Genomic DNA, 24,319 nt, shown 5'->3' with positions numbered 1-24,319 from the left:
TGCCATGTCTTCAATTTGAGCCTACTAGAAAGTGTGTCCCCTCAGGCCTGAGGGGACACAGGCCAAAATATATTCCCCTACCGAAGGATAGTAAAGCCCCTTTTATTGGCTCAAATAGCCAACCAATCAGCCTGTTACCAACCCTTAGGAAACTTTTGGAAACAATTGTGTTTGACCAGATACAATGCCATTTTACAGTAAAAATAATTGACAACAGACTTTCAGCACATTTATAGTGAAAGACATTCAACAAGTACAGCACATACACAAATTACTGATGATTGCTGAGAGAAATTTATGATAAAAAGGTTGTGGGGGCTGTTTTGTTAGACTTCAGTGTGGTTTTGACATTAACGATCATAGTCTGTTGCTGGAAAAACGTTTGTGTTATGGCTTTACACCCTTGCTATATTGTGGATAAAGAGTTACCTGTCTAACATAATACAGAGGGTGTTCTTTAGTAGAAGCCTCTCCAACAAAATCCAGGTCAAATCGAATTCCCCTGTCTTACTATCCGTCATGTTTGGGTGTTGCTTGTTTTCGTAATATTTGTCGATACATTTCTCTAGTCTTAAGATTTGTTTTGTGTTGTTATCCAGATTGAAGGTTATCACCCACCAGATTGTGTAGTGCTAATATTTAGTCTAATTTACTGATATTGAATATTACATTTCAATCTTGAGGTGCTCTACATAACTACATTCAGTCCACCATCTTCAGTCCGCCATGGTGGTCTGATTTAAGTTTCCCTACATTAAAGTCCCCGGCCACTAGGATGAGCGTTTTCCTGTTTGCTTTTGAATACAGCTCATTGAGTGTGGTTTTAGTGCCTGCCTCGGTCTGTGGTGGTATGTACACAGCTACGAAAAATACAGATGAAAACTCTCTTGGTAGATAGTGTGGTCTGCAGTATATCATGAAATACTCAACATCAGGTGAGCAAAACCTTGAGACTTCCATAGATATCGTGCACCAGCGGTTGTTTACATAAATGCATAGGCCCCCGCCCCGTTTCTTACCAGAGGCTGCTGTTCTGTCCTGCTGATAGAGTGTATAACCCGCCAGCTGTATGTTCTTAATGTCGTCTTTCAGCCACGACCTTGTGAAACATAAGATATTACAGTTTTTAATGTCCCGTTGGTAGGATATACTTGCTTTCAGTTCAGTTTTTTTCCAACGATTGAACGTTAGCTAGCAGAACGGAAGGCACGGGCAGATTAGCCACTCGTCGCCTGATCCTCACAAGGCATCCTGATGTCTTTCTGCAAAACCTACACTTTCTTTCCAGCAAATCACAGGGATCTGGGCCTGGTCAGGCGTCCGTACTATATCCCTCGTGTCCGACTCATTGAAGAAGAACTCCTAGTCCAATTTGAGGTGAGTAATCCCAGTTCTGATGTCCAGAAGCTCTTTTCGGTTATAAGTGACGGTAGCAGCAACATTATGTAGAAAAAAAGTTAAGAACAATGCAAAAAGACAAAAAAAATAGCATGGTTGGTTAAGAGCTGACACTGAGAGCTAACATTAATAATATGCATGTCAATCTCTCCTGGCTCAAAGTGGAGGAGAGATTGACTTCATCACTACTTGTATTTGTGAGAGGTGTTGACATGTTGAATGCACCGACCTGTCTGTTTGAACTACTGGCACACAGCTCAGACACCCATGCATACCCCACAAGACATGCCACCAAAGGTCTCTTCGCAGTGCCCAAGTCCAGAACAGACTTTGGAGGTTGCACAGTACTACATAGAGCTATGACTACATGGAACTCTATTCCACATCAAGTAACTCATGCAAGCAGTAAAATGTATTTTAAAAAACAGATACAAATACATCCTATGGAACAGTGGGGACACTTTGTGAAGCAACACAAACATAGGCACAAACACATGCAAACAAACACACGATAACATACACACCGCACACACAAATGTACACATGGATTTTGTGTTGTAGATACAGTGCCTTGCGAAAGTATTCGGCCCCCTTGAACTTTGCGACCTTTTGCCACATTTCAGGCTTCAAACATAAAGATATAAAACTGTATTTTTTTGTGAAGAATCAACAACAAGTGGGACACAATCATGAAGTGGAATGACATTTATTGGATATTTCAAACTTTTTTAACAAATCAGAAACTGAAAAATTGGGCGTGCAAACTGGAGCTTTGCTGGAGCGAAATTGGAGTAGCCAAGAAGGCCGAGGCTCCAGCCTTTGGGAATCTCGCTCCACGCTCTTGTCAAATTGGGCACGCTCCTCGATCTGCTCCAGCTCCACTCCAGCTCCCTGTAGCTAACATATTCATACTTTCCCTATTTCTCTCTGATTTACAGTAGTATACAGACAGTCAAATAGACAAATAGTGTAATTATAGAATGCTTGTGGAAACCAGCATGTCACCAACATCTTGTTGCATCTATCTACCTCCAGAAGGCAAAGTCAGTACAGGTGCATCAAAGCTGGGACCAAGAGACTGAAAAACTGCTTCTATCTAAAGGCTATGTTCAATTGCCATCATTAGCACAGAGAGGCTGCTGCCTACATACACAGAAATCATTGGCCACTTTAACAAATGGAACACTAGTCACTTTAATAATGTCACTTTAATAATGTTTACATATCTTGCATTACTCATCGCATATGTATATACTGTTTTCTATACTATCTACTGTATCTTAGTCTATGCCGCTCTGACATTGCTCGACCATATATTTATATATTCTTAATTCCATTCCTTTACTTAGATTTGTGTGTATTTGGTATTTGTTGTGAACTTGTTAGATATTGCTGCACTGTCGGAACTAAAAGCACAAGCATTTCGCTACACCCACAATAACATCTGCTAAACACGTGTAGGTGACCAATACAATTTGATTTGATTTGATCTGACAATGCAGACTGCAGAGTAAACGGCAAGAAAGTGCTCCATGGTGACTCCAACTGCTCTCCTTGAGTGACAGGGGGCAGGGCTTGGTTTGGGAAGCAGCTAGCAGCAGCAGGAGCGGGAAAAGATGACTCAAGTAGCAAACAGAGTAAACTATAAACACTGACATTACATGTGCCGGAGTTACTTATCACATTTAACAAACCAAATATTGAAATACCGTTATAGAAGATCAAGTAAAATCCCAAACCGGTCTGTGCATCAATAGCAGTATATAGTAAAATACAGTACACTGCCCATCTCTAGTGGTCTAAATCAAATCAAATCAAATTGATTTATATAGCCCTTCGTACATCAGCTGATATCTCAAAGTGCTGTACAGAAACCCAGCCTAAAACCCCAAACAGCAAGCAATGCAGGTGTAGAAGCACGGTGGCTAGGAAAAACTCCCTAGAAAGGCCAAAACCTAGGACGAAACCTAGAGAGGAACCAGGCTATGTGGGGTGGCCAGTCCTCTTCTGGCTGTGCCGGGTGGAGATTATAACAGAACATGGCCAAAATGTTCAAATGTTCATAAATGACCAGCATGGTCCAATAATAATAAGGCAGAACAGTTGAAACTGGAGAAGCAGCACGGCCAGGTGGACTGCGGACAGCAAGGAGTCATCATGTCAGGTAGTCCTGAGGCATGGTCCTAGGGCACAGGTCCTCCGAGAGAGAGAAAGAAAGAGAGAATTAGAGAGAGCACACTTAAATTCACACAGGACACCGAATAGGACAGGAGAAGCACTCCAGATATAACAAACTGACCCTAGCCCCCCGACACATAAACTACTGCAGCATAAATACTGAAGGCTGAGACAGGAGGGGTCAGGAGACACTGTAGCCCCATCCGAGGACACCCCCGTACAGGGCCAAACAGGAAGGATATAACCCCACCCACTTTGCCAAAGCACAGCCCCCACACCACTAACTTCACGCCTCTTCAACCACCAACTTACCATCCTGAGACAAGCCCACAAAGATCTCCGCCACGGCACAACCCAAGGGGGGGGGGGGGGGTGCCAACCCAGACAGGAAGATCACATCAGTGACTTAACCCACTCAGGGTCTACAGTGTTGGCGGTAAAGAGTCTCATGGAGATTAGCTGAGAGAACACTAATATATATCAGATTAAACGGTACTGTCGAGCTGGATGATTTTGACAGGATTTGAGGCCCTGTGAAACGAACTACTGAAAACTCATCCAGCACATGCAAACCAGCTCCCTATTTTGGTGGGGAATAGCTCTGTAGTGGGGAGGAAGAGGAGTGGAAAATATTTTCAGAGCTTGTGAAGGTTTTCAATATCCATCACCCCCCATACTCTATCTCCATTGATCACCTAACGTGACGTTTCTCAGTCCTAGTCCTGGGGATCCCAAGGGGTGCACATTTTGGTTTTTGCCTTAGCATTATTACGTTACACCTGATTCAAATGAACAACTCATCATCAAATGTAATTATTTTAATCAGGTGTGTCGTGCTATGGCCCCTGTTGGGGGTTCCTCAGGAACTGAATTGGGAAACTCTGACCTAACCCAATCTCATGTATATCAAGGCTGAAGCGTCTGTGTTAGTCGGCACTCGGTGGAAGTCTAAAGGAGAGGTGGTGAGTCATTTATAAGGTGCGTGTGTAATTTAGTGTGTAATTTATGATGTGCTGTATCTGTAACATATTTACTTAACTGCATCCTGCTGAGCTTATCTGATTCTGTCCAACACATGAAAGAAGCAATGGCACACCTTCAGCTTTGAATGCTTTGTTTTGATTAAATTTTAGTAAACATACATTCGTTTTTGGTAGTAGGCCTACACCCCCATGTTTCCAGTCATATGAACTTTAAAGGTTTTTCAATTATGGCCAACCGGACATATTCTTGTCATCTTTTGCAGGCTTTTGTTGAATATCTTTATTTTCCATAACTCTTTCAATGCGTCATCAAATACAGTCGAGCTGGATGGTAGGTTCCTATTCACAACCGATGCAATATCTATGTCCCTGCATCAGAAAACAATTATATAGATGAGGAATTCTGAGTGAATAAAGAAATAATCACAAAACAAATCTAACTGTGCTTGCTGGTCATGTAAGAATCGGAAACTTATAAGACTACAAAGACTATGGTTCCTCTCTGATCAAGGGCATTTCCACCCACATGAATAAATAATATTGTCTTGATGATCTACGAAGAGCCTTGAGGCAACATGACCTTGCACTTATCCAAGTTAAAATGTAAAGACAGAGCCGCTGGAAATTGTGTGACGAGACAACATTTGCCCTAGTACTTTTCAATCTGGACTGCCGCCGCTGCACCACTTTCAAAGCAGCAGCACAGAACAAGTTTACCAGACATATTCATTAGTTCATGTATTGCATTGTGAAAGAAAGCAGGCATTTCTTATTGGACAAGTTATTATAGTACCTCCCCCAATTTCAGCCCGTTTTCCTCTGTTTTGTCTAATGAATGCAACCCTGATCCTGCGATTTCACGCGGTAACTCCCACACTGGATGAAACAGATGGATTCACTTGTCAGTCACAGTTATCTTCTAGCTATAGCCTACAAAACCTCATCAACAATACCTATCAAGAACTATGTTTGGTTGCACCAACATCTCGTTGTTTGACTCTGCACCTGGTTTCTTTCTTCGCTCACGCTCCTCTACTGCATGTCTGTTGAGAGAGCGACACAAATGTTAATGGGAAACAAGGTATGTGTAAATAAAAGCAGCTTAGTCATCCTCTAAAACTAGCTAGAATGAGCCAATCTATAGCTAGCTAACAAAACTACTAACATTGGCTAGCTAGTTAGGTTGATGCAATCATGCAGCCAGCAGCTAACATTAATAAATAAGAATCACTGAATAAATGTCTTTGGCGTGTTGCTGCTACCCAAGGCCAAGGGATTTGGAAGTTCCTGAAAAGGTTAGTTAGCCAGTTTGTTAGTCCAGTAATGTTGACACATTATTATTTTATTTCCACTGCAGGTGATTATGCGTAAATGTTTGGGGTGAAAATTCCACCACAGAGTCATCTACGCAGACAATATTAACACATTTGTGTAACTGTAAGATGTATGGCTAAGGCAGAAAGAGATAATTTATTAATTATATCCCTACAATAACTTTCACAAATACAGAGACAAGCAGCCATCATGGAGTCTTTTTCGACTAGCTAGTGCATAGTGACACCTACTGATATGAACTGGTAATGAAGGTTTGGTTAGAATAGAGTGTAATATAATGAGTGACACTCAATAAAATCTACTTCATGAAAAGGGGGGTATTATTTTCAATGAACATTGGATAACATGTAGTTGATTTAACGATTGAGTATATGGATTTTACAGGCAATCAGTTCCTACATTGAGCGCCAGGGAACCAACCCAGAACAACACAAGGTTTATTTTCTTTATTTTATTCTGTTATTCTGTTATTAATTTTTTTATCTTTATTGAAGAAAAACACATGTACAGTTGTGTCAATGTGGGCATAATTGGGACAGTTTACCATAAGTACAAGATAAATATTAACAAGCAAATGAGAAGAAAAAAATCAATAATAACAAAGGTTGAAGAATAAAATAACATTTCTTTACACTTTTGTTCTGATTCCGTAGTACACTGAGATCTTTGGGACCAAGGACTTTATTTAGTCATTGCTCTCCTGCTACCCCCTGCTATCTGGTGTGGGGCCACTGTGCTGTAGATCACATCATCTGGTTCTGCTGCATTTATTTGTGTTTTGTTCTTGGTGACCACGGTGCTGTATGTCACTGCATCATCAGGAAATGGGTGCTGTTCAAGTCACTGGGGCTTTCATGGTTTAGGGCCTGTTGTGCTGGTCCTCTAGTGTGACTCACAGTGCTGTAGGAAATGTCCTGCTCAGGGTCAGCCGGCTGTACTTACCCTAACAACACAAGGTTAGAGGTTTTATAACTTACACATATAAAACATGTTGTTACAAGTCTACTGCCTATCAACAGTGTTAAATGTAACCCTGCCTTGTAATAAAGTCTACTGTGTATAGTGCTAAATGTAACCCTGCCTTGTTACAAAGTGTACTATGTATAGTGTTAAATGTAACCCTGCCATTAACTGTAATCAGATGAACAAATAATAGGTTTTATGACATACAATTTAAATACTTTTCTACATTCAAAACCTATCATCTTTATTATTTTTCAAAGTCCACTACTTAACATTGTGTATGTATAGAGTGAAATTAGTATTTAAAGGTCCAATGCAGTCATTTTTATCTCAATATCAAATCATTTCTGGGTAACAATTAAGGAAGTTCCTTACTGTGATTGTTTTTTAAATGGTCAATAAAAACATGAATTGCTTCTTAACAAAGAGCAATTTCTCATGCAATAATTTTTCTAGGACTGTCTGGGAGTGGTCTGCGGGGAGGGGAAAACATGAAACTAGCTGTTAGTGGCGAGAGGTTTGGAACCATAGAGATCCTAATCCTATGTTTGGAACTCTCTTTCTTATTGTTGTGTTAACTGGTGATGTCACCAGGTAGGTCAAAACTACATCTCACCAAAACAGGTTGAAATTTTAGGCGGTCTTTTCAAATAGCTCTTACACTAAAAGGGCATTATCAGAATGTATTATTTCAACTTCCTATTGTGTAAATATATATAAAAATGTGGGAAAATAATGTTTTTGATTGCACTGAGCCTTTAAAGACAGTGTAACCATTCTTTGCATCATGCTCAGCCCTGCAATAATAGTTCACTATACTACCGAGTATGTTTTCCATTGAAGTTGTTTTCTCTGGCTCTTTCAATATCCGATTCAGGAATGGTTTGATCCACCTTAGGCCAGGAGTGTTTCCAATTCACATGACCTGACTAGAAAAACCCCAGCCGTATGCTCATAGCACAGATGAAAAGGGAAGAGATGTCTGGCGATTATGCCTGTTTTACAGTCGGCATTCCATTTCCTCCCAAAGGTGTTTGATGGGGTTGAGGTCAGTGGCTGTGTGCAGGCAAGTCAAGTTCTTCCACACCATTCTCGACAAACCATTTCTGTATGGACCTCACTTCGTGCACGGGAGTATTGTCATGCTGAAACACGAAAGGGCCTGCCCTTTCCACAAAGTTGGAAGCACAGTATCATCTAAAATGTCATTGCATGCTGTAGCTGTTAAGGCTCTCGTTTGTGGAATGACCGGACCAAGGTGCAGCGTGGTAGGCGTACATCATTATTTTTATTGATGACACCAAAAGCAAAATAACAACGACAAAAACGAAAGCGCACAGTTGTGTAAGGCAAAAATAAACTATACAGAAAACAAGATCCCACAAAACCCAAAAGGAAAATGACAACCTATATATGATCCCCAATCAGAGACAACGATAGACAGCTGCCTCTGATTGGGAACCATACTCAGCCAAAAACACAAAGAAATAGAAAACATAGATTTTCACACCCTGACCTAACCAAACATAGAGAATAATAAGGATCTCTAAGGTCAAGGCGTGACAGTAGCGTTAATATTTTCCTTCACTGGAACTAAGGGGCCTAGCCCAAACCATGAAAAACAGCCCCAGACTATTATTCCTCATCCACCAAACTTTACAGTTGGCACTATGCATTGGGGCAGGTAGCGTTCTCCTGGCATCCGCCAAACCCAGATTAGTCTGTTGGACTGCCAGATGGTGAGGTGTGATTCATCACTCCAGAGAAAGCGTTTCCACTGCTCCAGAGTCCAATGGCGGCAAGCTTTACACCACTCCAGCCGATGCTTTGCATTGCACATGGCTGCTCGGCCATGGAAACTCATTTTATGAAGCTCCCGATAAACTGTTCTTGTGCTGACATTGCTTCCAGAGGCAGTTTGGAACTTGGTAGTGAGTGTTGCAACCGAGGATAGATGATTTTTACGCGCTACACGCTTCAGCACTCGGCGGTCCCGTTCTGTGAGCTTGTGTGGCCTACCACTTTGAGGCTGTGTCATTGTTGCTCCTAGAAGCTGAGCCATTGTTGCTCCTAGAAGTTTCCACTTCACAATAACAGCACTTACATATGACTGGGGCAGCTCTAGCAGGGCAGAAATCTGACAAACTGACTTGTTGGAAACGTGGCATCCTATAATGGAAATTGAAAGTCACTGAGCTCTTCAGTAAGGCCATTCTACTGTCAATGTTTGTCTATAGAGATTACATGTCTGTGTGCTCGATTTTGTACACCGTCCGGAATGGGTGTGGCTGAAATAGCCGAACCCACTAATTTGAAGGGGTGTCCACATACTTTTGTGTATATATAGTGTATATCTCATAATACACATTGTACTATGAATATCCTATGAGCTAACATGGCTGTTTTTTAGTATTGTTATACTAACAACAATTCTTCCAATATTGTCCCTCTGATGAGAGGAGATACGAATTTATCAGATTATCTGTGTCTGGTTATGTCTTCAATTTGATTAAAATCAGGTCTGAGGATGCTTGTAAACCCTTGGGTGACTCAGTCTGGAAGGAATGCTAAGTAGGTCTCGTTCCCTTACAGAACCTCGGGTTTGGGGTAAAAACACAGACCTATGATGTGGGTTTATAGCTTTTGGATGCGCCTGGATCAGCATTTCTGATTATTAGGGTCAGAAAATGTACGTGGAATGGATTCAGCTGAAAATAAGCATTGTATATGCGTTGAAAGGACCCTACACCCCCTTTATTAACAAATTCTTCAACACCAGCCAACATCCATTGTCATTAAATCTTCTGTCTACTAATATTCATAGGCTGTACAGTTTGTGAATCTTTTCTAAAATAATTCCACATTTTAGGTAATATTTCAGGTGGTCTGATGATAAGAATAACATTTGAGTGGAAACATTTGAGCTTCTCTCAGGAGACACTGCAGAATGTAATGAGTAATGATTTCCTCCTATCAGAATGTGTTTTTAAACTCTTTCCCTGGCTCTAGAGATTCAGCAGGATTCTTCCCTAGATGACAAGATATGATACCTTAGTTGAAGCTCAAGGTACTTCAATGATAAAACTTGCTATGGTTGATACAATTCCCTCTCTTTCTCTCTCTCGCTGAGCTCTACTCAACAGGTGAATGAATACCTGTAATTTTGGGGCAGTACACTGTTTCAAAAACCTAAGGGAATACTTAACCTGCCATGGTGAAACTCTCAGGATGAATATAATGAAGAACAGACAAAACATCTGTTCTTCAAGTTTTTGAAACAGTGTACTGCCCCAAAATCAGGGGTGAGCAAAATTGCAAAAAGTGTCACGGTTACATATCATTCCAGGTGTATGGTTGCATTGTGTTTATGCATATATTATTACTATTACAAAGTTGTATGTTCACAAAGGAATATAGCATTCCTTTTCTCTGTATAAAGTTTCTAATCAGAATCTTCTTTCACTTGACTTTTAACAGTACAGTGGCCCTCACTGCCTCGTTTGTCTCAGATCTCCAAGCCCTCCCCACATCTTACTGTTTTTCTTGGCAGAGTTATGGCAGTGGCCAGTCCTGGGAGTTTTGCCGACTTGCACACTCAGCATCGGGGAAGTCCAGGAGGAGAATGGCGGCTGACCGACTGTTTTTGGTTGTGCCACAGGATGCCTGCCCTCAAGGGGATCGATGAGAGAAAGAAACAGTTTGGAGTCTAGAGAGAGTTTCCACTGTGACTCAGCCCTGCAGATAAATTAAGTGTATTTACAGCTAGGCTGCTCAATGTGAAACCCATTAAGGGTCCAGGCTTTTATGGCTCCTTTGGAAAGATGGCGAGCCAGAGGAATGAATCACCACCGACCGTTGTAGCTTTGGCATGTGTGGTGCTGCTGAGCATAGTGGTGGAGAGCTATCTCCTCCTTTCTTTATTTCTCTCTTTCCCACTCCCACTCAACCACAGACATTACTACCAAGGCAGAAGATCTCTTCCCACACTCTCAGTTTAACCTCGACACATTCATCATCTGGAGCACGGACTGACACTGACATACCACAAGTGCACGAGGACTTTTACCTTGATGCTGCACGGTATTGCTTAATGGCCTTTTGACGCAATTTCCTTCAGTGCAAAGACATTGCTTCTTTCCACTTCTGAGCCCTAGAGGAGTGTTATGTGGATGCTCCAGCCTCAATCAAAAAGTTGAGGAAAGACACTGATCGAACCTTAGGTTTGCACAAGTCACGCAACCTTAGAGAACTGCTTCAGTACTGTAAGTTCTTGGCCCATAACTGAAATATCATTGACCCTTCCTCTAACAATGTCTACACAGTCTCATGACACTCTATGACTCATCAGGCTGAGCAGAGGGGAACAGACCACTGTGTTGGCATAGCCAGCATACTGCAGAGCCAACAGAGTCAGTTTGAGGAGATCTCTCTTATACTCAGTCTAAATGGTTTCAATAAAGAACACATCTGTCACGGTGAACAAAGGGAAAACGACACGTGCAGACAGAAAACTTGAGCACTGAGCATACTTATATTTAGGTGCCATAATTCTTCCTGGTCAGGTCACATGGTCAGGAAAAAATTGGAACCATTGCTTATACATAAAATAATTCCCTTTCTTCAACTGAATGACTAATGTCATTTATTTGGTTCAATTTGTGAGAAAGCCCTGTCCTTTCCTAGTCTCAGTCATGTGACGTCACACGTTGAGCCACAAGCCTTCAAACACAACATAGTAATGAGGCAAATACAAGTGGTTCACAAACCCAGAAATGTTGTTCCACTGATCAGCGCTCTCTTTACTTGACTTGAGTCTGTTCATGCCAGGTTTGTATCATTACAGGACTTGCCTAGCTACTGCCTCTGTTGATTAACCAATAGGTTGGTAACTACTTAGTAGCCTAGTGTAATTTGTCCCCTACCAACATTAATCACAGCCTTTACCAAATTACCAAAATGTGGAGCTCTGTGACAGCATGAATACACACCTACCTTTCAAAATAAGGTTAACAGTAGTATAACATGGTTTTAGACATAATTTATTTAACTAAATGTATGGTTTTAGACAGGGTTCTTTGTGACCCCTGTCACATTTATTGTTAAATGGAAACCAATACCATGATTTGTGTGGTAAATGTAGTTAATTAATTCGGCAGATGGTGGTATCATAGTGGCAAGGAAAGGGACGTTTTCTTTGGCCCATGCTGAATGCCCTGCAGTACGCCACTTAGTCACTCTTCGTGCCCAAAGGAAACTCTGACACAGTTGGTGCCAGTCTGGCCTGGCCCTCGTTTCTGTTGTACATGGATGGCTGACAACTTAGAAGTTTGCACTGCCAGAGTTCTTCTCTCCCAGGATGAACCACACCTCTTGGAGAATCATGGAGAAGCTACCTAACTCGGCTGTGGCAGCAGAGGAGAAGGTGTTAAAATCCACACGCCGCTTATCAAGTTCACATAACCGCACTGGGAGCCATGTTAATGTTAAACTGTGTGAGCCCCTCTTAGATATGTGATACGAGGTGACACTTGGAATGTGTGCTGGTTATTTATCACAGCTTAAAGTGTTAATCAATGCAAACAGTGGATTGCAGGTTAATGGGTTGTAATTGTGATGGGGATGGATATGTTGTGATCGTTTTACAAACAAAGAGCATGCCGAGCAAGCATGAAAAACAGAATGGAGCTTGTATCCAGTATGTGTATATGTGTCAGAGTGCATAACGGTTTTTGTGAGTGTTCGTGTATTTGTGCAAGTCTGATTCCATGCCATTAGAATTACACACGTACAGCCAAATACATTTAAACTCAGTTTTTCACAATTCCTGACATTTAATCCTAGTAAATATTCCCTGTCTTAGGTCAGTTAGGATCACCACTTGATTTTAAGAATGGGAAATTAATGCTTTAATTTCAATTAGTATTTGGTAGCATTACCTTTAAATTACCTTTAAATTGTTTAACTTTGGTCAAGTGTTTTGGGTAGCCTTCCACAAGCTTCCCACAATAAGTTTGGTTGAATTTTGGCCCATTCCTCCTGAGCTGGTGTAACTGAGTCAGGATTGTGGGCCTCCTTGCTCACACACGCTTTTTCAGTTCTGCCCACAACTTTTCTATGGGATTGAGGTCAGGGCTTTGTGATGGCCACTCCAAAACCTTGACTTTGTTGTCCTTAAGCCATTTTGCCACAACTTTGGAAGTATGCTAGGGGCCATTGTCCATTTGGAATACCCATTTGCGACCAAGCTTTAACTTCCTGACTGATGTCTTGAGATGTTGCTTCAATATATTCACATACAATTCCTCCTCATGATGGCATCTATTTTGTGAAGTCCACCAGTCCCTCCTGCAGCAAAGCACCCCCACAACATGATGCTGCCACCCCCGTGGGCAGTGTCTTTGGGACAATTAGGCGATGTCCTGACAACTGAAATGTGTCTAGAACATTAATATCGACAATATGTTCTGAGATCATGGCAACTATGTTCTGTGTATGTTTGGTGGGGTGTCGATGGAATATTCTCCCAACCCACAGAAAACTGGACACATGACTGTTCTTGCAACGTTCCCGTGAACATTGATATCGTTCTAGAACATTAATATCTTAAATTCTGAGAACATGGTAACCGTGTTCTGGATAAGATGTATTTGACATTAAGGGGATGATCTCTTGGAAACATTCCAAAGATAGCGTTATTAAATGACCTACTGTAATGAAATTCCCTCTTAAGGGAATGTTCTCTAAAGTTATGGAAATGCTTCCCAAAAAATGTATTTACTCACTGTCCCACAAAATCATCCTGTTGTCCCACATTCAGGTAGTCTAAATGTGGTCATCCTAGTCAAAAATCGTAATCAAACATGGGCTTGTCTTGAGAGTCTTGCATGGCCCAATCAAAAAAGCGGTTATCTTTTGATATAGCAAATACTCCCAAAGGGGTTCAAGGAACGTTCAGTCAAAAAGTTGGGACGCTGTTGCTTGTTGATTCGAGTTAGCATGGCGATCAACATTAAAAAGATTGGGGTAGTTAAATGCTTTTCCCTCCCTCCCTGATCCAAATGTCTCATTTGCATATGACTTTAGGAACGTAGTTGTGAAGGGTACAGTCCTGTCTTGGCCATCAAAACTACTGCAGAGGCAGGACATCTGGAGATACTGTGCTGAGTTGGAGAAGGGGGCCATTGACCCCTTAACAGTACTAAGTCCAAATCCATAATTCACCTCTTCCTCCACAGTCCCCGGAACAGTTTGAGCTCCTTGGACGTGACTTGTGAATGTTCAGGGTATTCTTTGTAGCCAGCATGAAAGTGCAAGACAAAATGTGCAGACTTTACAGTGTTTCAAAGGTGAGAGGCTCACTGTAAACTATTTGGACAAGGCCACCATTATCCCTGCCTATGACATGAAAGGGTCAGTTTCACTTTTATACACACAAAGGGATACTTTGGGATTTTGGCAGTTTTGATCTACTTTCCACAAGTCAGATGAAGTCGTGGATACCACTTTTATGTCTCTGCGTGAGGATTACTAACTAGCATTTGCGCAGTGACTGGAAGTCTATGGGTATCTGCTCATTGCGCTAATGCTAGTTAGCATTAGCTTGCGAAACTACCTCTAACTGGACATACATACCTTCATACTGGACACAGAGACATAAAAAGTATGGTGTACCAGTCCTACCTAGCGAGACAGGTCAAGACAAGTTGATGTTGTAATGAAGATCAATAATAGACCACAGATAAATACTTTCTCGTCACAATGAACGTGAATTTGATCACTTAGAAGATGAATGCATCAACTTAATGAGTACAGTAGTAAGCCAATCATACCACGGCAATTCTATTTTCAACAGTGGAATATAATACTTAAATGGTGCTAGTAGTCCCATCTCAACTTCTTTACTGGTTAGATGATCAATCCCTAAACTCAAGTGACTTCTGTAAGTGCTTTGCTGGACCTTTTCCTACTCCTCTCACAAATTATACAAAATTACCCTATGTTGTGTCAGTATCAGGTGCACACACACATACTGTCAGTACAGGATCTCTCACTCTGTTAAAGATATTTGTATAATTTCAGAGAGTCGTTTTGAAAGTGGTGCTCACGAGCCAAAACTAGCACTACACCATTCATTTGGTGTGATATGAATGTAACAATTTGTATGATATCATACAAATTTTGCAATTTGTGTGATATGTTACAAATTCAATTCATGCAATATGCTAGAATTTGTTGTGCTTAAGATCTTCCTTTTTCGCTTTTGGCCTTTGTCTCTTTCTTGGTCACTCTGACATTTCACAGGCCCCAAGGAACAGTCAGTACTTTACAAGGGCTTTGCTCTCAAACTGAGTAATGTACCAGATTTCCTTCAGCCTTACAGCCCAGACCCTGAATTTCCTCTTTTACACAGTCCTGTCCATTTGATTCCCATGTTCAAAAATAGAGTTTCATTGGTTTAATTCCTTCCCTCTGCATTTTCTCCAGTCTTCTGCTCTTTGATTCTATGTTTTGATGTTAGATACACAGCGTGTTGCATAGTTGGTGATTCAAGAGATCAAAAAGAAGAAATTCAATGCTCGAGTTTATTAGAAAGTCTAATTCATTTTTATTTCCCCCGTTCCCAGATGAAACACAAAGTTTAGTAAAACAAAACAAAAAACAGCTTGACAAGTACATTCCATATTCAAAAACTGGAACATGTGTTTGAGGCAGTGGTTCCAGAAGTGCATTGACGTTACATGATGAATTCCTTTTGACGCTGAGAAATTGGTTTAACTCATTATATACACACTGCCAGGTAGGATTTGTGTTAGCATCAGCGTGAACTCTGCAACTAGGAGAGTATTTGGCATGGTGAGGGAAAGTAAATTGGGGGATATATCAAATCAAATGTTATTCATCACATGCTTTGTAAACAACATGTGTAGATTAACAGTGAAATGCTTACTTATATAGTGAAGTAAAATAAACCTATGATGACCCTTTCAAAGTCATTGTGGACCTGTGTGTGTGTGTGTGTGTGTGTGTGTGTGTGTGTGTGTGTGTGTGTGTGTGTGTGTGTGTGTGTGTGTGTGTGTGTGTGTGTGTGTGTGTGTAAATAACGATTTATTGATAATCTCTGTCCCAAGATGGTCATACGCATACATTTTAATTATAAAACCTTATTCTCATGAGTTTATTATTTTATGTTAATAAACATATGGTGTAACTGTTGCAGAATTTTTTACATTACAAACACTGGATGTACTCTGCAACTCCATCAGAGAACTAAAAAACACTATGTAGCACCAGTAGGAAAAATCATGCAGCAAATTGTGTTGCTTTCATTTTGTGAAAAAGACTACTTCAAGATTGTTTTTGATCAAATCCTGTTCATGGAATCCAGTGCAGCCACCTTTCCTTTGGTATAGCTTTTCTTTGGCCATTTGAATTGGTTTTCTTCCGAATCTCAGAAGAGGAATATGTTGACAATGAATCAATGTCCTCCTATGTTCGTATTGCGGCAATGACTCCTTGGTTGACAGGTGCTGTCGGTGAAAAGCAGGAAAGAAGACAAACATGGTTTTAACATAACACCAATTCTCCCTGCATTTTGGAGTTTCCCTTATTTGATCTTGTTCTGAGGGCAGGTCTACCTCGAGGGCAGAATCAAATGTGATTGGTTAACGTTAGTCATGAAATGTGACTGGTTAAGTTTAGACATGTAATCCCAATTGGCTAAGGTTAGGGTTAGGTGTTGGGTTAAGTTTATAAAATAAATGTTATTGGTAAAGGTTAGGGGTTGTGGTAAGATTCGAAAGAGCAACTTTACATATAGAAACCTTTGTGACGCCCCCATTCTACCACCAACCTACCACCTAGCGAGCCTTTTCTTCTCTTTCCTTTCATTCTCACTCGTCGCTGTGAGTGCCGCTCGGGGCTTGCGAGGCTTTCATCCAACCAATCCCATGCCTTTTGCCCTCGAGGCAGAGCTGCCCTCAGGACAAGATTGAAGGAAAACTCCACTGAGCATTTATTTACACATACAGAATATTTGCAATAGCATGTCTGTCCCTGAGAAATTAGTTTTAGGTGGATTGACAGATGGAACATGGAACAGGTTTTTAGTAAGGCTATTCTACTGCCAATGTTTGTCTATGGAGATTACATGGCTATGTGCTCGATTTTATACACCTGTCAGCAACGGGTATGGCTGAAATAGCCAAATCTACTAATTTGAAGTGGTGTCCACATACTTTTTTATATATAGTGTATATCTAACTACAAGGAGGTGAGTTGACAGCTGACAGTTAGATTACTAGATAAATACACAGAGTATACGAAACATTATGAACACTTTCCTAAAATGGTGTTGCATTTTGGGTGGTGGACCAGTCTTGATACACACGTGAAACTGTTGAGTGTGAAAAACCCAGCAGCGTTGCAGTTCTTGACACAAACAGTTGCACCTGGCACCTACTACCACACCCGGTTCAACGGCACTTAAATCTTTTGTCCTGCCCATTCACCCTCTGAATGGCACACACACACAATCCATTTCTCACTTGTTTCAAGGCTTAAAAATCCTTCTTTAACCTGTCTCCTTCCCTTCATCTATACTGATTGAAGTGGATTTAACAAGTTCTTAATGTTTTGTATACTCAGTGTATACAGACCGATGACTAAATAGATGGACATATCGACAGTTCGACAGACACCAGCAACTAAATATAATTATTGTACAAATAGACAGACTAGATGAATGAATGGAAAAATAGATGGACAGGCAATAGCAGAGACAGACAAAGACACACACAGATATGATGACTAGCTAGACCCACCTGCTTTTCCACAGGTCTTCTCACACTCCTCTTGAGTTTCGAAGCGATTCTGGTTGCCGCCACAGCCTCCGTACCAGAAGCGTGTGCAGCTCTTGCCGAGTGCATCGTAGTGCCACTTGAGAACAAACTTTGCGCATGCGCCTTCCTCTTTGGGGAGCAGACAGATTTCCACTCCTGTCAAGGCCGCTGTGAGGGGGGCGAGAATAGGCAGGCCAATGAATATGTGTCCGACATGGTTCGAAAACCAGGGTTAAGCCGTTTAGCCAAAGCCTATGCATTGTGCACATAGGAAAGCAAGGACACCGCAGAACACTCTGCTCTGAAAAGGTACACTGTTAGGATATAATACAATGGTGTAGCTAAGGACATGTTTTTGCAGGTGTAGTGTGTACAGAACATGCTTCATGCAGTGGGAATGAACATCGAATGACATCCAACGTCAATAAACATGTTGTCAGTTTTTGTTAGTGGAGACATGTTGGAATTCATTTCAGGATAACACAAAACAGGGACATCTGTTATCCATTGACATGACATCTGTTTATGTTGAATATTTGTCCACGTGTTTTTGGGGATGCCTGTATGATCCAATAGTTGATCCAAATGGATATTAATTGTAACATAATAGAGGTGAATATGATATACAACTTGAGAGAGAGCACTGCCCACCACAAGCCATTCCTTCTTCAAACTCAAGATCTCTAATATAGTTTACAGTACTACAGATCATAATAAGAACTCTCTGCTGCCCATCACTCATTCCATACTTCATTCAGAGGCAATGGAGGGTTTATAGCCAGACACAAAGGGAATCTTTTTTTCCAAAGTGAACACAGACCGAGGAAATTGTGTTACGCAATGTATATAACCTGCTACAGTAGAGATTATATATCACTGTTTTCAACGGATCTGGGCAAGAGGACTGAATTTAAATCATGTTTCAGTTGAGAGTCAGAGTTGTCTGCCTGAAACCTAGACATGTTGGTTAGGAGGAAATGCTTTCATGTTTATGTCAGCTGAACCGCAAAGCATTTGGATGACGCACTCAACAGCGATCAAAGCCGGTCATATGTTCTACAGAGGTAGTTGGAATGGATCAGGCTGTAATGTATTAAGATGAGACCACAACTAAATGTGAGGCATGTTTTTTCCACCATAGTCTGAGAATAGTGGTCCTTTGTAGCTCAGTTGGTATAGCATGGTGCTTGTAATGCCAGGGTAGTGGGTTCGATTCCTGGGACTACCCATGTGTAAATTTTATGCACTAACGACTAAGTTGCATTTGATAAAAGTATCTACTAAATGGCATATATGTACAACACATTAGGAATATTGAGTTGTACCCACTTTTGGCCTCAGAACAACCTCAATTCATCGGGGCATGGACTCTACAAGGTGTCAAAAGCATTCCAAAGGGATGCTGGCCCATGTTGACTCCAATGCATCCCACAGTTGTGTCAAGTTGGCTGGTTATGGATCTCTACTCCGAATAGCTCGTTCCATCTCATTCCACTAATGCTCAATTGGATTGAGATCTGGTGACTGGGAAGGCCACTGCAGTAATCTGAAGTCACTGTCATTTTCGTGGAACCATTCCTGGACAATCCTAGCGTTGTGGAATGGGGCATTATCCTGCTGAAAAAAAATCTATTTGTAGATGGATACACTGCTGCCGTGAAAGGATGCACCTGGCAATGATGTTCAGATATCCTATGGCATTCAAACGTTGCTCCACTTTTATCAAGGGGCCCAATGTGTGCCATGGAAACATACCCAACACCCTCACACCACCAGCCTGCAATGTCGACATGCGGAATGATGGATGCATGTACTCATGTGGTTTTCTCCATAGCCTAGTCCTCCCATCAGCATGAAACAGCAGGAACCGGGATTCATCAGAACAGGCAATGTTTTTACAAACCTCCATGTCTAGTGTTTTCGATCCACTGCAACTGCAATTCCTTGTTTTTTGCTGGAAAAAAGTGGCACTATGTAAGGTTGTGGGCTGCCATACCGCTTTTGTGTAAAGATATTATTTTATGGGTCTTTGGGCACCAATGTTGTACTGGACTGTCAGTTGACTAACTGTAGCCGGTCTGTTGCTTTGTCAGCCTCTTTTTTTCCTCTTTCATCAATTACCCTCTTTGACTACTGGCCTGCCATTAGCTGGGTGTCCTTTGGGTGGAGGACCATTCTTGATAGCAGATGGGAAACTGTTGAGCGTGAAAATTGGCAACTCAAAAATGTCCACCAGAGCTGTTGCCAGGTAATGTATTTTTAATTTCTCTACTATAAGCCACCTCCAACATCATTTTAGAGAATTTGGCAGTACGTCCAACTGGCCTCACAACCGCAGACCATGTGTAACCACGCCAGTCCAGGACCTCCACATCCAGCTTTTTCACCTGTAGAATGTTTGAGACCAGCCACCTGGACAGCTGATGAAACTGTGGCTTTGCACAGCCAAAGAATTTCTGCACAAACTGTCAGAAACCATCATATGCATGCTTATAGTCCTCACTAGGGTCTTGACCTGACTGCAGTTTGGCGTTGTAACCATCTTCAGTGGGCATATGCTCATCTCCGATGGCCACTGGCATGCTGGAGAAGTGTGCTCTTCACAGATGAATCCCGGTTTCAACTGTACCGAGCAGATGGCAGATGTGGGCGAGTGATGTGGGCGAGTGATTTGTGCCCCACGGTGGTGATGGAGTTATGGTATGGGCAGTCATAAGCTACGGACAATGAACACAATTGCATTTTTTCAATTGCAATTTGAATGCACAGAGATACTGTGACGAGCTCCTGAGAACCATTGTCGTACCATTCATCCACTGCCATCACCTTATGTTTCAGCATGATAATGCACAGCCCCATGTCGCAAGGATCTGTACACAATTCCTGGAAGCTGAAAATCTCCCAGTTCTTCCATGGCCTGCATACTCACCAGACATGTAACCCATTGAGCATGTGTGGGATGCTCTGGATCGACGTTTATGACATTGCCTTCACAACCGCCATACCAGAACTGGGTACAGATCCCATTCTTTCCAGTTCCCGACAATATCCAGTTCGCACAGCCATTTAATAGGAGTGGGACAACATTCCACAGACCACACTCAACAGCTTGATCAACTCTATGTGAAGAAGATGTGTTGTGTGCTGCATGGTTTTCTGATCCATGCCCCTACCTGTTTTTTTTAAGGTATCTGTGACCAACAGAAGCATATCTGTATTCCCAGTCATGTGAAATCCATAGATTAGGGCCTAATTCATTTTTTTTTTTATTGACTGATTTCCATATATGAACTCTAACTAAGTCAAATCTATGGAATTGTTGCATTTATATATATTTTTTTCAGTGTATATTAATGGCTTTACTTACCGGGAGCTGAAAGGATCTCAGTCTGAAGCTGTTCCACTTGTTGCTCAGGTTCTGGTGATGTAGAATAAGAAAAAAAAGAGTTTCTGAAGTCAACCTTTTACCAACTGATCTACAACCACCCATAACACTTTAATTGAACTATATGTCATAGAGCTGTTTTTACAGTGTGATAGCATGATATAATAGATGTTGTGTACAGTCATGATAGGTGACTTTGGTGTATGTTACATGAAATAACACTCAAGTAACAATATACAAAAGTACCATGGTTAGCTTATCAGCTAGCTAACCAGGTAACATAATATACATTTGCTTTCAAAAGCATGACATGAGCTATCAGGACTGCTTAAAACAGCTGTTATTAAGCAAAAGACAGTCAACAATTGGCTACTTAGTTAGTTTTGTCAAAGTAGACCAGTCAGGTGCAAAGAGCCTCTATAAGCTTTCAGAAAACCTGGCAACAAGGACCACTCACCTGACCTCATGCAGCGTTTCAAGCACTGGGCTTCAGTCTCGAACCTATTGCCATTGCCTTCACAACCACCATACCAGAACTGGGTACAGATCCCATTCTTTCTGTCAAAGAACCACTTAGCCTGATGGTTTTTGCACGCCAATCCAGGGTCAAAGTCAAGAGAGCATGGGTCTGTGAGCTCGTTAGCTAGAACATGCAAAAACAAGACCAGTCACAAGAGGGGTAAGAGAGAGGAGAGAGGTATTAGTATGGTTATGATGAACATCACCCATCTAAAAGCATATTTGAGTTACTGTGAGCCAGTTGTCAGCCATCACTAAACAGTAAGTAATTGATATGTAATGAAATTGTTAATGGCTAGAAGTGTTTGAAAAGTGCTGGTAAATGAAACTCGTGAAAATCAATTAGTAGGACTATTGCACATTACAGTGGGTGAACCTCTGCAAGTAATATTGTGAGTAGTTTTGAACAATAAATTGTTCATTGTGAGTCGAGTGGAAAAGGTAGAAGTTGTACAGTAGCATAGGTTTCTATTGGTGAATTGTTGAGATGAAAGAATAATAGCCATATTCAATAAACTGCTCTTCCATTAACGATGTTGCTATCAGAGTTAATACATGTTAATGTTAGTACATTTTAGTAATTTATTAGGTCTGTGGCTGTGTGATCTCCGTGATATGCAGCGAAACCACCATCTGTACCTAATTCTGTTGAGCCAACTCCACAAGTACCTCTCAGGTAATGCTGAGAAAGTACATGAATTGATCCACAGTCTTGGACTCAAGCGAACCTGTCAAAACCACGCTACGATAAAGTCCTTTCTGCTTTGCACATTACATAGTGCTAGTATAGCATGTTCCTATTGACAATCAGCACAACAGTTTTCAGCTGTGCTAACATAATTGCAAAAGGGTTTTCTAATGATCAATTAGCCTTTTAAAATTATAAACTTGGATTAGCTAACATAACGTGCCATTGGAACACAGGAGTGATGGTTGCTGATAATGGGCCTCTGTACCCCAATGTAGATATTACATAAATAATCATCAGTTTCCAGCTACAATAGTCATTTACAACAGTAACAACGTCTACACTGTATTTCTGATCAGTTTGATGTTATTTTAATGGAGAATTTCTTTTCTTTCAAAAACAAGGACATTTCTAAGTGACCCCAAACTTTTGAATGGTAGTGTATTTATATAATATATACAATATATATCATATGAACATAGATCATGAATATATACAGTATGTGTATAAATAAAACATCAGCAGTCACTATGACAACTATTGTAGATGACCTCACCTCTTAGCTATTACTACCTTATATTTCTACCATAAGGGAGCGCTTGCAGTGGCCTCACTCCAAGGCTCAACATGTGAGCAATAAATCTTCATCAATGAAGTTATTTTCCACAAGACATGTTAGACTTTGTAGGTTTTACACTGAAAAATAGACTGCAGATATTGCAAGTTTACAGCTCTGATGGTCCTGCAACCTACTTATTTTAAGACCGTTTTCGGTCTCTCACTGTAAAAGCTAAAGGCACTAAAATAATACTGAAGATATTGTCTGTCAGTGAACAGTTCTGTTGTTTATTAAGTAATATTCTCCTCTGGACTTCTTGGCTCCACACTGAGTATACTAAATATTAGGAACACCTGCTCTTTCCATGATATAGACTGACCAGGTGAAATCTATGATCCCTTATCGATGTCACCTGTCAATGACTACAACGCTCCTAGGTTTTTCATGCTCAACAGTTTTCCATGTGTATCGAGAATGGTCCACTACCCAAAGGACATCCAACCAACTTGGCATAACTGTGGAAAACATTGGAATCAACATTGGCCAGCATCCCTGTGGAACGCTTTCGACACCTTGTAGAGTCCATGCCCCGACGAATGGAGGCTGTTCGGAAGGCAAAAGGGGGTGCAACTCAATATTAATGTTTTGTACATTCCGTGTATATTAAAAGCCCATTTGTTATTTTCTTTAAGGCCCACTCTGGGATATTTACAGACATATTTCATATTTTAAACTAATTATATATGAGTGGGCTTTTAACTTGAAAATAATGGAGCATCATGTGTGATAAATTAATGTGCTTTGAAGAGTGATGCTGCTCCATACTGTTGGATTAATTGTAGTGACAACAATGCTGCCAATTAAAATCCAAACACAATGAATTCTCATTAGAGACCATTAGATAGAAACAAAGGGGAAAGCTTCTCAAAAGTAGAGGCTGGCTCTTTTAGAGTTTGAATTGCAAGTTCCCATGGGACAAATCAATTATCCTCAATGCCTAATAAATCAGCTAACTGTTTAAAGAAATCCTGGTTTAAATTACGCCAACCATCTTTCTCGCTCGCTCGCTCGCTCACACACACACAAATACACACACGACAAGTGTCACTCACCAATCTCTGGTTTGTCCAGTGGTGTAGTGGCTATGATACCAGTCACCTCCATGGGAGCAGCGATCTTATGCTCTGCTGCTGCTTCTGTCCAATCAGGCATTACATAATAATGGTCAGTGGATTGGCTTTGTCTGCCAACAGGTGACTTGTTTTGTTTTGTCTTACATTAAAAATAGGTACCAATGAAATATATGAATGCCAAAAAGATATTGACGAAACAGGAAAAGTCCCTTTAATCATTGCTTGGATGTTCCACAACAATAAACCAATAGTTATTTAATTATCATAATAACAATCATTTTGAAATCTTATTTTTCAGAATAATAAAGGCCTACTGTACAGTATACACATAACAATCGAT

The 24,319-nt window shown here is 41.0% G+C and overlaps 1 protein-coding gene and 1 long non-coding RNA gene across 5 annotated transcripts in view; one reads left to right on the top strand and one right to left on the bottom strand.

Annotated features, from left to right (window-relative positions):
- Positions 1 to 5,433: 5,433 nt before the first annotated feature.
- LOC116357740 (uncharacterized) lies at positions 5,434 to 7,161 on the top strand. Its single transcript, XR_004205680.1, has 3 exons — positions 5,434 to 5,640; positions 6,279 to 6,329; positions 6,548 to 7,161. It is a non-coding gene; the product is annotated as an uncharacterized LOC116357740 (long non-coding RNA).
- An 8,264-nt stretch (positions 7,162 to 15,425) lies between these two features.
- The window catches only part of LOC109870641 (uncharacterized), a 49,794-nt gene continuing 40,900 nt past the window's right edge, over positions 15,426 to 24,319 (bottom strand). The window contains exons 56-61 of one of the 4 annotated variants that reach the window (XM_031805954.1): positions 23,959 to 24,042; positions 21,538 to 21,723; positions 21,063 to 21,113; positions 17,678 to 17,863; positions 16,712 to 16,828; positions 15,426 to 16,384 (exon numbers count right to left, since the gene is read on the bottom strand). In XM_031805954.1, the coding sequence (XP_031661814.1) occupies positions 16,344 to 16,384; positions 16,712 to 16,828; positions 17,678 to 17,863; positions 21,063 to 21,113; positions 21,538 to 21,723; positions 23,959 to 24,042 (665 nt within the window). In that variant the 3' untranslated portion in view covers positions 15,426 to 16,343. The remainder of the gene's footprint in view (positions 16,385 to 16,711; positions 16,829 to 17,677; positions 17,864 to 21,062; positions 21,114 to 21,537; positions 21,724 to 23,958; positions 24,043 to 24,319) is intronic. The other 3 variants (XM_031805956.1, XM_031805955.1, XM_031805957.1) reach the window with 3 other exon arrangements.

This window comes from Oncorhynchus kisutch, linkage group LG26 (assembly GCF_002021735.2).
Source record: "Oncorhynchus kisutch isolate 150728-3 linkage group LG26, Okis_V2, whole genome shotgun sequence".
NCBI classification, from domain to species: Eukaryota; Metazoa; Chordata; class Actinopteri; order Salmoniformes; family Salmonidae; genus Oncorhynchus; species Oncorhynchus kisutch.
Note: the sequence above shows the minus strand (reverse complement) of the source record. Positions and strands in the feature narration are given on the sequence as shown.